Source organism: Pristis pectinata, chromosome 11, assembly GCF_009764475.1.
Source record: "Pristis pectinata isolate sPriPec2 chromosome 11, sPriPec2.1.pri, whole genome shotgun sequence".
Classification (NCBI taxonomy): Eukaryota; Metazoa; Chordata; class Chondrichthyes; order Rhinopristiformes; family Pristidae; genus Pristis; species Pristis pectinata.
Window position 1 is genome coordinate 86,053,526 of NC_067415.1, and position 14,979 is coordinate 86,068,504.

General features: G+C 47.7%; 1 protein-coding gene across 5 annotated transcripts in view; it reads right to left on the reverse strand.

Annotated features, from left to right (window-relative positions):
* The window catches only part of nalcn (sodium leak channel, non-selective), a 135,476-nt gene that overhangs the window by 41,434 nt on the left and 79,063 nt on the right, over window positions 1-14,979 (reverse strand). For all 5 annotated transcript variants that reach the window (XM_052026246.1, XM_052026245.1, XM_052026247.1 and 2 more), the window contains 8 exons: window positions 13,928-14,019; window positions 13,722-13,844; window positions 12,789-12,845; window positions 11,479-11,599; window positions 8,214-8,345; window positions 6,690-6,857; window positions 4,827-4,931; window positions 854-960 (listed from right to left, as the gene is read on the reverse strand). In XM_052026246.1, the coding sequence (XP_051882206.1) occupies window positions 854-960; window positions 4,827-4,931; window positions 6,690-6,857; window positions 8,214-8,345; window positions 11,479-11,599; window positions 12,789-12,845; window positions 13,722-13,844; window positions 13,928-14,019 (905 nt within the window). The remainder of the gene's footprint in view (window positions 1-853; window positions 961-4,826; window positions 4,932-6,689; window positions 6,858-8,213; window positions 8,346-11,478; window positions 11,600-12,788; window positions 12,846-13,721; window positions 13,845-13,927; window positions 14,020-14,979) is intronic.

The following is a 14,979-nucleotide window of genomic DNA, read 5'->3' on the forward strand; positions in this document are numbered from 1 at the left end:
GTGAAGTGGTTAAACTCAGGGCAATCGGAGGCCAGAACTGGAAGGGTGCAGAGATCTCGGAGGGTGAAAGGATGTTACAGAGTTAAGATGAACCCCTGACCTTAGCACCTACCTCGTTATGGCCCTTGCATTTTACCTGCACTGTACTTTCTCTAACTGTACCACTATATTCTGCATTCTGTTATTACCTCAATGTACTTATGTTTTGAAATGATCTGTACGGATGGCATGCAAACAAAACTTTTTCACTGTGTCTCAGTACATGTGACAATAATAAACCATATGCAGGTTTTATTTACACAGAGCGCGGTGGGCGCCTGGAATGCACTGCCAGAGGTGGGGGTTGAGGTAGATATGATAGAGGGGTTTAAGAGGCTCTTTGCTAGGCACATGGATGTGCAGAGAATGGAGGGAGATGGACCCCGTGCAGGCAAGAAATATTAGTTTAATTAGGTGTCATTAGCTTAATTAATTTGGCACAACATCACGTTGAAAGGGCCTGTTCCTGTGCTGCACCATTCTATGTTCTAAAGCAGCCCATTTGATTAGTACCCACGCACCATTCTAAGGGCTGCAGGTACAGGAGACACCACCACCTGCAGGTTCCCCTCCATGTCACACACCAGCCCGACCTGGAAATACATTGCCATTCCTTCACCGTCACTGGCTCTTGTCCTGGAACTCCCTCCCCAACAGCACCGTGGGAGCACCTTCACCAGAAGGACTGCAGGGCTTCAAGGAGGCAGCTCACCTCCACCTTCCCAAGGGTAGCTGGGGGTGGACAATAAATGCTGCCCTCACCACTGATGCCCACATCCCAAAAAAAGAATGAAAAACAACCCCTTTTACTCACCAAACACGCGGTACCCAGAAGCCTGGCTTCTTCTCCCCATCCTTTAGCTTCAGGTTGAGATTCTTTGACACACTGACATTGATGCGAAACATTCCATGACATAGCTCCTGAAACCCAGCACACAAGCACAGGCCATCAGCAAATAAGTCCCCCCTCTTGCTCCAAACACAGGCTCAGAAATCAAAAAGGCTGGGAAGTTAAAACAACTTCAACAAAGAACATCTTTAGCCCACCATTTATTGCAGAATTATCCTTCAGAATACAAAACAATTGTTCCCACCATTTACAGGTGAGGGTGTTAGTCTGATTGAGATTGTCCTGTACTGTGCAGTGTGTAGGTGGAGTACTCTATGACAGTACACTCTATAACCTATCTCACTATGTGTTGAGCCTGAAGTTTGGGGTCAAGGTCTCACAGTTACAGCGTAACTTCTCAGGAGTGAATTAGGTAACACATTGATGTGCAGAGGGGTGGGAGAGATTATCAACAGCCATGATGCTGAGCCATTCCAGCTTTAAATAGATTGATAGATTTTTATTAACCAAGGGCTTTATTGTGGATAGAGTTGATGTGGAGAGGATGTTTCCATCAGTGGGAGAGTCTAGGATCTGAGGGCACAGCCTCAGAATAAAGGGACATCCCTTTAGAACTGGGATAAGAAGGAATTTCTTCAACCTGCGGGTGGTGAATCTGTGGAATTTGTTGCCACAGAGGGCTGTGGAGGCCAAGTCACAGGGTGTATTTAAGGCAAGGGATGATAGGTCCTTAATTGGTAACCCACAACCTATATTGATCAGACATGCCAATCGGGTAAAAGGTCATTGGAAATAAGACAGAAAATATTGGTGATACTCAGCAGGTCAGGCAGCATCTGTGGAGAGAGAAACAGAGCTAATGTTTCAGGTCGGTGAGCTTTCATCAAAAGGCTATTGGTACTAAATGAAAATCTATTTCTATTGTGAGAATTGGAAACTGCACATTGAACCCTGCCTCAATTAATATCGCTCATGAACTGTAATTTAAATTGACATAAATGTAAATGGTCATGGAGTCATACAGCACAGAAACACAAGTCCTCTGTGCTGACCAAGATGCCAATCTAAGCTCATCCCATTTGCCCACGTGTGGCCCATATCCCTCTATCCATGGACTTGTCCAAGTACCTCTTAAACGTTGTTAATGTACCTGCCTCGCCCACTTCCTCTGGCAGCCCATTCCATATACATATGAACAGGTGAGAGAAGGAGTTGCCCCTTAGGTTCCTATTAAATCTCTCACCTTAAACCTCTGCCCTCTAGATATTGACTCCCCAGCTTTGGGAAAAATACTGAGTGCATTCACCCAATCTATGCCCCTCATAATTTTATACACCTCTATAAGATCACCCCTCAGTCTCCTGTGCTCCAAGTAATTAAGTCCTAGCCTGCCCAACCTCTCTCTATGGCCCAGTACCCCAAGTCCTGGAAACATCTTCGTAAATCTTTTCTGTACTCTTCCCAGTTTAATAACATCTTTCCTATAGCAGAGCGACCAAAACTCAACACAATCCTCCAAGTGCGGCCTCACCAATGTCTTGTACAAACGCAACATAACATTCCAACTTCAAAACTCAATGCCTTGACTGATGAAGGCCAGCGTGCCAAACGCCTTCTTCACCACCCTGTCTACCTATGACCCCACTTTCAGGGAACCATGCATTTGTACTCCAAGGTCCCTCTGTTCTGCCCCCCTACTGTTCACTGTGAAAGTCCTACCTTAGTTTGACTTCCCAAAATACAACACTTCGCACTTCTCTGAATTAAACTCCATTTGCCATTCCTTGGCCCACTTACCCTGCTGATCAAGATCCCGCTGTAATTCTCAATAACATTCTTCACTGTCGATGACACCGCCTACTTTAGTGTCATCTGCAAACTTACTAACCATGCCTTGTACATTCTCATCCAGTTATTGGCTGAAATGAACTGTCACATGTTTAAGGGGTCAGACTTTAGCAATGCTGTATCATTCACTGGGTGTCCACTGTAAAAACTGGAAGGTGTGGAAACAGATAATCACAGTGCCCATGATCACAGAGCAACAGGCGGATAACTTAAAAATGATTGTCATCATTAATACTTGCAGTGTGAGAGATGCATCATTTAACAGTAGCCAATTAAAAGCAGTTCCAATGACATGTTAACTCATATAATAAGTAGGAAGATAGCGGAGGTAGATTTGGATGATGATTTAATTTTTTTTCATAAATGAAGGAATGCCAGCCAGCTCTTGCTCTGTGGGAGGTGTCCCTGGGGAAGGCTGCAACATTTATCTCCAACAAAGGAGGACATAATGATGAGAATATTTGGCATTAAGCAGGTTTAGAATAATCTGGATTGGCCCAGAATCAAAGCAGTTCCTCTCACTTCGACTCCATGACAGATGGGCTTGGTGGGAAAACCTCCACACTCTCTGGCAGCTTCATTAATGAAAGGGGATGTTGTTTGGGATCCTCACTGAACAACATAATAAGATTACGAGAGGGATAGATACAGTACACAGCCGGTATCTTTTTCCCAGGGTCAAAATGTCTAATACTAGAGGGGACGGATTTATGGTGAGAGGGGGTAAGTTCAGAGGAGATGTGCGGGGCAGGTTTTTTTTACACAGAGGATGGTGGGTGCCAGGGGTGGTGGTGGAGGCAGATACGATAGAGGGGTTTAAGAGGCTCTCAGATAGGCACATGAATGAGCAGAGAATGGAGGGAGAAGGGATTAGTTTAGTTAGGCATTTAATTACTAATTTAATTAGTTCGGCATAACACTGTGGGCTGAAGGGCCTGTTCCTGTGCTGTACTGTTCTATGTTCCAAACTAGGAGTGGAGTTCACTGGTATGAGAACCCACACACTTTGAGGAGTTTAACCGAGTTCACAAACTGCTCGATTGCCAGAACACCGACATTGCGATGGACCACAGTCAGGATTAAACACCTCTGACAATTCCCACACTTGAGAATGCCAGAGCCAAGCTCTTCACTGAAAAGACCAACGATTTTGCTTTGTATGCAGATGTCCTTGGGTAACAAACAGCAAAAAACAATCTGCAGGAGGAACTCAAGCTTGTCAAGCGGCATCTGTGGAGACAGAGGGATGGTCGACATTTCACGTCGAGACCCTGCATCAGGACTGAGAGAGTATGGGGGAGTTGGCCAGGTGAGAGAGGTGAGAGGAAGGGGAGAGCAAGGTCTGGTAGGCGATGGGTGGAACCAGGTGAGGAGGAGGTGGTGGGTAGGTGGAACCAGTAGGGGAGGGTGATGAGTCTGGGTCACGAGGGGGGAGATACAGAAAGGTGAACGAAGGGAGAGAGACTCTGATGGACTGGTGGGAGCAGGAAAGGAACACGGGGGAGTGGGTTACCTGAAATTGGAAAATTCCATGATCACACCATAACAGATTTAAGGATAACCAAGAAAGACAGAGTTTTGTTTTGTGGCAACACACACACAGTGCTGGAGGAATTCAGCAGGTCAGGCAGCATCTATGGAGGGAAATGAACAGTTGACGTTTTGGGTCGAGACCCTTCAGCAGTCCAGATGGGGGCATAATTTTAAGGTGATTGGAGGAAGGTATAAGGGGGATGTCAGGGGTAAGTTTTTTTACACAGAGAGTGGTGGGTGTGTGGAACGCACTGCCAGCAGAGGTTGTGGGGGCAGATACATTAGGGACATTTAAGAGACTCTTAGATAGACACATGAATGATAGAGAAATGGAGGGCTCTGTGGGAGGGAAGGGTTAGATAGATCTTAGAGCAGGATAAAATGTTGCACAACATTGTGGGCCGAAGGGCCTGTACTGTGCTGTAATGTTCATTTCCCTCTGTAGATGCTGCCTGACCTGCTGAGCTCCTCCAGCATTTTGTGTTGCTGGAAAGCATCTGCAGTCTCTCTTGTGTCTCGCGTTTTGTTTTGTGTTTGCTGAAGTTAAGTTGCTCACCCGCCTGGTGATGTGAGGGTCATTGCACTTGGCCAGCTTCCCAGCAAAAAGCTGAACCCCAAAACTTGCAAAGACGAGCATGAGTGTCAACAGCAGAATGGAGACCTGAGGAAAGAGACAACAGACAGCGTGCGGTGAGTAGGGCGGGCCCGAGACCAAGAGTCGACACGCATTCAACTGGGGATCTGGATTACCATTGGAAGGAGAAATGTGCAGGGCTGTGGGGGAACGGATGGGGTTCTGGGGGTGGGGTGGGGAAATGGCCAAAGAGCAAGCACGTTCTCCGTGACCGTGTGGGTTTCCTCCGGCTGCTCCTATTTCCTCCCATATCCCAGTGCCTGCGGGGTTGGTGGGTTAATTGGCCGCTGTAAACTACCCTTTGAGAAAGTGCAGTGGCAGGGGAATGGGGAACTTAATGTGCATGTGAGGGAGAATAGGTTATCGGGAGATAAGTGGGGGAATGAGACTGATGGGATCGTTTCAAGAGCTAGCACGGACACAATAGGCTGAATGGGCTCCTCCTATGTTGTCAGGAAACGTGAGGCTGGTGACTCCATTGAGGTGGACGGGGCTGTTACCTACAGCAGCCCTGTCTGGCAGAAACTGAGGCCACCTCACTCCTCATCTTAGGTCATCAGTGTTTTACTGCTGGGGTCGGTGTGGACTTCAGTGCAGGAATGGGGGACAAGATCAGCCATGTCTCACCTCCAGCTGGTTCAATGTGTGGCCCAGGAGAGCTGACCCGTGAGGAGGGCATTGCCAATTCTCTATGGAAGCCCCAGCCGGAGGTTCAGGATCTACCCTGCGTCCAGCACATAGATGTGACCGTGAAGAAGGTGCACCAGCATCTCTACTTTCTTAGAAGCTTCAGGAGATTTGGCACGACATTGAAAACTCTGAGAAGCTTCTACAGAGGTACAGCGGGAAGCATTCTGACTGGTTGCATAGGAATGGGACCTCCAATCCACAGGAATGCAGAGGCTGCAGAGAGTGATGGACTCAGCCAGTTCCATCACGGGTACAGCTCTCCCCACCGTCGAGGACGTCTACAAGAGGCAGTGTCCCAGGAAGGCGACATCCATCATCAGGGACCCCCACCATCCGGGCCGTGCCCTCTTCTCGATGCTGCCATCAGGCAGGAGGTACAGGAGCCTGAAGACCCCACACCTCACGGTTCAACAACAGCTCCTTCCCCACTCCTGTCAGGTTCTTGAACCCACCTGAAAAACTCTAATTCTACCTTGGATTATAACTTGCACTAATGTCGTTCTGTTTAATTTTGTTTATTTTGTCATGTAAGTTATGCATAATTTATGTTACTTTAAGTTTACGTTATTTATATTTGCCTTGTTTATAAGGCACTGTGCTGCCACTGCTGCAAAAAACTCATTTTCATGGCATTCGTAGCCCAGGTGTGTATGCCCGTGACAATAAATGTGAACATTTGCTGCAGTCTGCATGGAAGATGCAGAGATATATGAAGTAACGAGAGACGTACACTGGGTGAACAGAGAGGATACATGCCCTTTAGCAATAGCTCGGTAACTTGGGGGCAGAGATTTATTGATCAGTGGTGGGGTCAGAGGGTGGTTGAGAAGTTACTTCACAGTGTTCAGATGGAGGTGTGGGGCTCACTGCCTGAGGGGGAGTGGGTGGTGACAGAAACCCTCCCCTCACGGAGGGACCGGAATCTGCAGGGATACAATACGGACTGAGTGCTGGAAGTGGGATTAAACAAAGGTCTATTTCAAGCACAGACACGATGGGTTGAATGGCCCGCCCCCCCCCCCCACCCACCCAACCCACCCACCCTGTGCCTTTTACTTCCAAGGATTCAGAGGCTTAAGATCTCTGGCTACTCACCAAAAATATTTCTTTGAAACCGCTAAACAGTTCCCGCAAAACCTTCCTCATCTGAGGAACCAGCTTGAATATCCGCAGTGGTCTCAGGCACCTCAGCATCATCAGTAGCTGCGCCCCTGACTGGGCAGGAACAGTGTGTGGCATCCAGCACAGGAAGATGAGGCTTTGCTGATGGACAGAGGGAGAGAGGCAAGGTCAACGAGGACAGGTCTCCAGCCAGCATGACCAGAGCCCAGTGGCTCTGAGCACCAGTGGTGGGCTGGTTCTGTTCCACTGTCCGGGGCTGGGCGGCAAACCCCAGTGCTCAGTGTGGACCCCCACTGAAGCCCTCAATGTCCACACAAACTGCACCCTCCCTCGTGGATTACACAGGAGACACCGCACAGAAAGAGGCCATTTAGCCCAACTAGTCCATGTCAGCCTTGATGCTCCACTCAAGCCTCCTCTTGTCATTCTTCATCGATCAGTGTGACCCTCTATTCCCTTCCCCTTGTGTGTCTGTCTGGCTTCTCCATAAACCCATCGTTGCTATTCACCTGGAGACACCAGAGACAGCAGATACTGGAATCTGGAGCAATACACACACTGCTGGAGGAACTCAGCGGGTCAGGCAGCGTCTATGGAGGGAAATGGACAGTCGATGTTTCAGGTCGAGACCCTTCATCTGGACTGAAAGATGGAGGGGAGGTGGTCAGTATACAGGGGTGGGAGGAAGGGGTGGAAGCAGGAGCTGGCAGGATCCGGTTGAGGGGGGTGATTGGCAGATGATGGAGGTGGGGGGAGGAGTTGGATGCTGCCTGACCCGCAAGTTCCTCTGGCGCTTTGTGTGTTACTTGCTATTCACCAGTTGCCATGGGAGCGAGTTGCACATTTTCACCCTTCTTTGAGTTTTGCCTGAATTCCCCAGTGGGGATCTTATATCAGAGAAACAGGCCATTTGGGCCCTCTGGTGTCTTTGCTCCACACCAGCCTCTCCCCACCCCCCACCCGCGCCCCCCCCCCCAAAACTGTCACCCTCAAGTGTTTATCCAGCTTCTTCTTAAACCCACCCCTGCTCTGCACCTCAACCCTTCCTTGCGGGAATGTATTCCCCATTCTCCCTGCTCCCTGGGGAAAGAAGGTTCTTCTGAACTCCCAATCGGAATTACTAACTGGACCTTTTATTGACGGCCCCAGGTTTGGGCTCCTCCATGTAGAAGCCCCAGCTGACTGAGCTCTTTCTTAATCTTCAGTCAGGTAATGCCCCCCAGGGAAAGGAACATCAATGTCCTCAGACTTTGGTAGTTAGAACCCCTAAATCTTGGGATCATCCTATGAACCTTCTGTTTCATATTTTTCCTTTTTACCAGGCCCTTCCATTTCCTACACAGCTATGACATCTGTAGACAGCTCACTGAGTCTGCAACCATTAGAGTTACTTCTGCCCAGTTAACTTCATTGTGACTTTGGGCTGATATTTTTCTGTTGGGGAGATAACTGTGCTGGGAACTTAGATTTAGATAGATGTGTACACTGAAAGCTTACAAGGTAAATGAAGATGTCCATCACTCCTCCAAAATCCCTGATGACAGCTGTGGGGGTGAAAAATAACCCGTCCGCCAGGATTTTTAGATTCAGCTCGATGCTCATGAATATCACAAAGACGAATTCTGCAATCTAAAGGCACAGATGCATCAGTAATTGGACGCATTCACCAAAGGGAACACAAATCAAAATGCCTTAAACACTCCTGTCAGTAAACTGGAGGGTGCAGGTTTAAGAACAACTCAAAAAACACTGAAGGAACAGTTTAGGGTCGGAGGAGGAAAGTTTAGGGGAGATGTCAGAGGTAGGTTCTTTACACAGAGAGTGGTGGGTGCCTGGAACACACCGCCGGGGCTGGTGGTAGAGGCTGATACATTAGGGACATTTAAGAGACTCTTAGACAGGCACATGGAAGTAAGAAAAATGGAGGGTTATGGGCTGTGTAGGAGGGAGGGTTGGATTGATCAGGGAGTAGGTGTTTATATAGGTCTGCACAACATTGTGGGCCGAAGGGTCCGTACTGTGCTGTACTGTTCTATGTTCCATGTTAACTCAGCGGGTTAGGCAGCACCTATGGAGGAAATGGACAGTCGACGTTCGGGTCGAGACCCTTCATCTGGAATCCAGCATATTGTGTGTTGCTCCAGATTCCAAAACAGAGCAAAGCTTGTTGATTTACAGAGTCATAGATTCATACAGCACGGGAACAGGCCCTTTGGCCCACAATGTCTGTGTCGAACACAATGCTAAATTACCTACTCCTTTCTGCCTGCACATGGTCCATATCTCTCCATTTCCTGCATAGTCATGTGTCTGTCTAAAAGCCTCCTAAATGCCACTATCATATCTGCTTCCAGCACCTCCCCGGCAGTGTGTTCCCGGCACCCACCACTCTGTGTGTAAAAAACTTGCCCCGCACATCTCCTTTAAACCTTCCCCCTCTCACCCTCAATGCATGTCTTCTAGTATTTGACATTTCTACCCTGGAAAAAACTCTGTCTGTCTACCTAATCCACACCTCTCATAGTTTTATAAACCTCTATCAGGTCTCCCCTCAGCCTCTGACACTCCAGAGAAAACAACACAAGTTTGTCCAACATCTCCTTATATCTCATGCCCTCTAATCCAGGCAGCATCCTGGTGAACCTCTTCTGAACTTTCTCTAAAGCCTCCACATCCTTCCTGTAGGCAATAGGCATCCTTCCTTCTCCCATGGTGGAATTTGAACTCAGGTCTCTAGATCACTGGACCTACAAAATACCTGTACCTCAACACTGTACATTATCTCTTCTGGGTCACTGTCTGTGCATACAAGTAGTACTGATAGTTTTGGGAACTGCATTAGTAGTGTGGGTGGCAAAGAGACAGTAGACACTCACTGTTGTTGGGGTCTACAGCTAAGCAGGGGCAGCTGATAGGCATTTGTAGGTTACCTGGGGTTAGTCAGACAGCAGGCAGGAAACCAGGCAAGCACTGTTCAATATTTTGTGGTTATTAATTGGAAAAACATGAGCAGAGCATTTGCAAACTCACACATGCCCTGCGGGCAAGAGCTGTGTGCACTGTGAACATTGCGCTTGATGTAAAACAACTCTAATTACACACTATGGAGAGAGAAAGACATGCAGTTTCATTGCAGGTCTCTAAAGTGGAGTCACTGTTAAATTGTGGGAAACACAGCAGCCAATTTGCATACAGCAAGCCCTCAAACTGTGGCTCCTGCAGACAGCAGCTCCTGCTGTGATAATGAGTTGTAGAATCATACAGCACCGAAACATGCCCCTCGGCCCAGCTCGTCCATGCCAACTGTGCTGCCCAGTGAGTTAGTCCCATCCGCCCGCGTTTGGCCCTGGGGTTACTCAGACAGCAGGCAGGAAACCAGGCAAGCACTGTTCAATATTTGAACAGTTATTTGTTCAATAACTGTTCTAAACCTCTCTTATCCATGGACTTATCTAGATGGCTTTTAAACATGCTGATGTGCCCACCTCAACCACTATTTCTGGCAGCTCATTCCAAATACACACCACCCTCTGCGTGAAGCTGCCCCTGATGTCCCTTTTAAATCTCTCGCCTCTGATCTTAAACCTATGCCCTCTTGTTTTTAGCACCCCCTCCCTGGGAAAAGATTGTGCGCTTTCTCCCTGTCTATGCCATGACAACATAATCTGCTTCGATGTTGACTGAAAGATGAATATTGGCCAGGGAACTGGGGAGAACTCCCCTGGTCTTCTTTCAAATTACTTCTTTATTTATTCACCCACTGGCAATGCCAGCATGTATGGCCTATGCCCTGAATTGGGGTAGCAAAGAGTAAAGAAGATTGGTGGGTCTGGATCACATGTAGGCTGAGTAAGCACTGCAGATTTCTTCTCCTGATGGACATTAGTAAACCAGGTGGGTTTTTATAACAATCAAATAGTTTCATAATCAGAGTTTTTGAGGTTTGGGTATTTTTAATTCCAGAGTTATTGAGTTATTTGAATTGATATTCCCCAGCTGCTGTGGTGGGATTCGAACTCATGCCATTAGATCAATGGTTCTAATCTGTGGCTGCAAGTCCAGTAAATTGGACACTACATTATCCTTCCCTCATACTGCAGGATCTGTTACATCAACTCGGCAGGACCAAGGTCGATTGGGTTTGAGGTCACACCAGAAAGGCTGCGTCGCTGACAATGTAGCACCCCCTCAATACCGCACTGGAGTGTCAGCCGGGACTCTCAGGAATGAGTCTTGAACCCACGGCGTACTGAGAAGAAATGAAAATCAAAAAAAAAACCTGCAGATGCTGGAAATCTTAAACAAAAACAGAAAATGTTAGAAACACTCAGCAGGTCAGGCAGCGTCTGTGGGAAGATAAACAGTGTCAATGTTTCAGGTTGGAGACTCTGTGTCAGAGCTGGAAAGTGAGACTGAGCCATGGCAGGCCATGTCCTGATGCAGGGTTTCGACCTGAAACGGTGACAACTCCTCTCTCCCCACAGATGCTGCTTGACCTGCTGAGTTCCTCCAGCAGATTGTTTGATGCTCCAGAATCCGGCATCTGCAGTCTCTGGTGTCTCCTGAGCCATGGATGTGTTCAAAAATGATATATTAGAAAATCAAAATGGAACAGATTTAGCTATTGCTATAATAAATGACCACTACAGCTTTGCAGAATTATTTTCCTATTAAATATTTTGATGTTTTCATTACATATTGTATCCTATGTTAATAAACAGGGTAAGAGGAGCATACTTATTAACTGAAGATCTGACTCTACCTGTAAGGTTGGTGTGTGCATGACAGTTGTGAACGGTGTTTCAAACATCATGGAAATGCACGAGCAGATGGTTACTGCGATCATTACCCAGTCCAGGTAGGTGACTAGTCCAAGCAGATCACTAGCAGAGAGCACAAGAGAATGGTTGCAGTGTGAAGGGACACACATCGGCTTGATGGAAAGCACTCACCGTGGGTACATACAGATAATGGGAGATAAGGAGAACTTCATTTACAGAGTAATCTGGAGGGTGCTGTCTGAAAGGGCTGTGGGAGCAGATTCAGTAGATATTTTCCAAAGGGAATTGGAGGGATAAAATGCCAAAAAAAGTCAAAGACTACTGTCATCTGCATGTCCGTGTGTGCACAGGTGTAATGAAAAACTTGCAGCAGCATCACAGGCACATAGCATCAGGTAAGCAACATTCACAAGAAAAACATAAACCAAATGTAAATTATACAAGAAGGAACACAATTAGAATAAAAAAAAATCTATTGTAGTGCAAAGTGGTCACAGTGTTGCTATATTCGTGTTTAGGGCTGTGTAGGTTGGTTCAAGACCCGATTAGTTGAAGGGAAGTAGCTGTTCTCGAACCTGGCGGTGTGGGAAAAGGAGACTTGAAAGAGAGGCGTTTGTAGGCACTGGGACTAACTGGTGAGAAGCTTCAAAGAGCTGGCACCAGAATGATGTGTCAGCTGGTCTCTTCTGAGCTGTGAGAGTCTGTGGGTCTGGACACTTCCCTGAGGACAGATTAGAAACAGGAGCTTTGACTCTTTACTGCAATCCAATTCCACTATTCGTATATACTAGACAAGTTAATAAATGTATTGAGCTTTAATAAATGTGGAATATCAGTACGTAAATGGCCAGAATGGTCACAATGGGCTGAATGGTCACACAGTGCTGTTCTATATTCGGGACTTGAGGGGTCCAGTGGAAGGATTGGCAGTAGGTGAGACACACGCATGCACGCGCACACACATGCACGCACACACACACACACGTGCACGCACACACACACACAGACACACACACATGGAGACACACACATGCATGCACAGACACACATATGCATAGATGCGCACAGACACACATGCGCACACACAGAGACAGGACATTTATTAATTTAAGTGCAGAGAAATTACTGGGAACATTCCACCTGTAAGGAATGCAGATGTTGCTTCAGATCAGAGATCAGAACCGTTACTACAGGTAACATGGTCATAAGATCTCATGGTCACACTTCTTACCAGGTGTAATTAAAATGCAACAATGCTCACAGTAATGGATGCACTGAAAGCAACACTTACTACAGCTGATGATACTTGGTGTTCTTAACTGCTCCTGTGATCGGATCAGTCTTTGATCTGAAAGACAAGATTCTGTCTGTGATGCACAGCAGGAACGGCAATGGCACCAAACACAGCACTCAGTCCCAGTGAGCTCCGGGCCGACAACGCCATGAGAAAATCTTCAATTACAAGACCATTTGGGAGAGAGAGGGTGAGAGAAAGAGAGAGAGGGCGAGAGCGAGAGAGAGAGAGAGCGAGGGAGAGAGAGGGAGAGAGAGCCGGAGAGCGGGAGAGAGAGAGAGGGAGAGAGAGAGGGAGAGGGTGAGAGAGAGAGAGACAGAGGGGGAGAGAGAGAGAGAGAGAGGGAGAGAGAGAGAGGGAGAGAGAGAGGGTCAGAGAGAGAGAGAGAGGGGGGAGAGAGAGAGGGAGAGGGGGAGAGAGGGAGAGAGAGGGAGAAAGAGAGAGGGAGAGAGGGATGGAGAGAGAGAGGCGGAGAGAGAGGGAGAGAGAGAGAGGGAGAGAGAGACAGGGAGAGAGAGAGGGAGAGAGAGAGGGAGAGAGAGAGGGAGAGAGAGAGGGAGAGAGAGAGGGAGAGAGAGAGGGAGAGAGAGAGGGAGAGAGAGAGGGAGAGAGAGAGGGAGAGAGAGAGGGAGAGAGAGAGGGAGAGAGAGAGGGAGAGAGAGAGGGAGAGAGAGAGAGGGAGAGAGAGAGGGAGAGAGAGAGGGAGAGAGAGAGGGAGAGAGAGAGGGAGAGAGAGAGGGAGAGAGAGAGAGGAGAGAGAGAGAGGAGAGGGGAGGAGGAAGGGAGCAAGGGAAGGGGAGGGTGAGAGGGGGAGGAGGGTTAGGGAGGGAGAGGATAGCAAGAGGGGGAGTGAAGGGGAGGACAGAATGAGAAGGAGGGTGGAGAGAGAGTAAGGAGGACAGAGAGAAAAAGAGTGAGAGAGCTACTTACGCATTGAAGCGAGCCCTCACCACCACCCGGCAAAACGTTCGAAACCTGTGCTCCCGACCAACGATAAAGAGAGGTTTGTCAAAGTAAGGATGATTTTCACGCAATTCTTCTTCTTGGACCTTGCTGAATAGAAAAAGCAAAACGTTTCCTCAGTCAGTGAAACGCAAACAGAGTTTCAAAACGCTCACAGGGAAATGCAAAGTTACCGTTTCATTTCAGCTTGTTGCTTTTTCTCCTGGATCATCTTTATCTCACTGTCTTCTCGCTGGGCATTCCGGTACCGAACTGTGCTGGAGTGCTACGTGGGGACAGAGAGAGATTGTGACTACATCCTGAGAGGGTGAAGGTGTGGAAAACTCAACAATTAACAAGGCAGGAATAAAAATGGAACCGAGATTATGGAGACACAAGCGACTGCAGATGCTGGAAATCTGGTGCAACACACAAAGGAGTTGGGGGAACTCAGTGGGTCAGGCAATGAGACCCTTCATCAGGACAGGACAGCCCTGATGAAGGGTCTCGACCTGAAACGTCAACTGTCCATTTCCCTTCATAGATGCTGCCTAACCTGCTGGGTTCCTCCAGCTCCTTTGTGTGTTGCACCAAGATTATGAAGCCAGTTTTATTCAGAGGCTCCAGCGCTCATACATTGGTGCACATCTCTCTGGGAATGCAGTGTGTATCATCTGCATTGGAGGAGATGCACCTCCACGGTTGAATTTTCAAACCTGCGCATTGGGCTGACGCAGTGCAAGCCGGGAACAGCAGAGAACAGACAGGGATCCCTCAACCACTGAGATGCCAGGATTGCAAACTGAGCAAGGCCAGGGCTGAGGGAAGAACTGTGGATTAGAGTGGGCAAATCCAATGAAAATTCAGGCCAGAAAGTGAAACCAAAGAGATAAAGAGACTGAAAGAAAAATGTTTTAAGAAAATTAAATAAAAACCTACAACAATAATTAGAATACTGAAAGAATAAGATTCTGAATTATTGAAGACAATTTTCAACATTATCGAGGCCATTTGCCAATAATTAATGCTTGCCACAGCATTAAGACATTAGGGAGTGTATTCGGCACTATGAGAAGATGAAGGGGATCATGAACAAGCAGCCAGAATGTTTTGTGTTGGGTTCAGTCTGTGTCCACAGGGCAAGTCCAGGAACTTCACTGCATTCTTTACCTTTGAATGGAGGAGAGAGGGAGCAGGGAGCAAGACACTGTTGACACTACCCATGCAGCGATGTGGATCTTTGGAC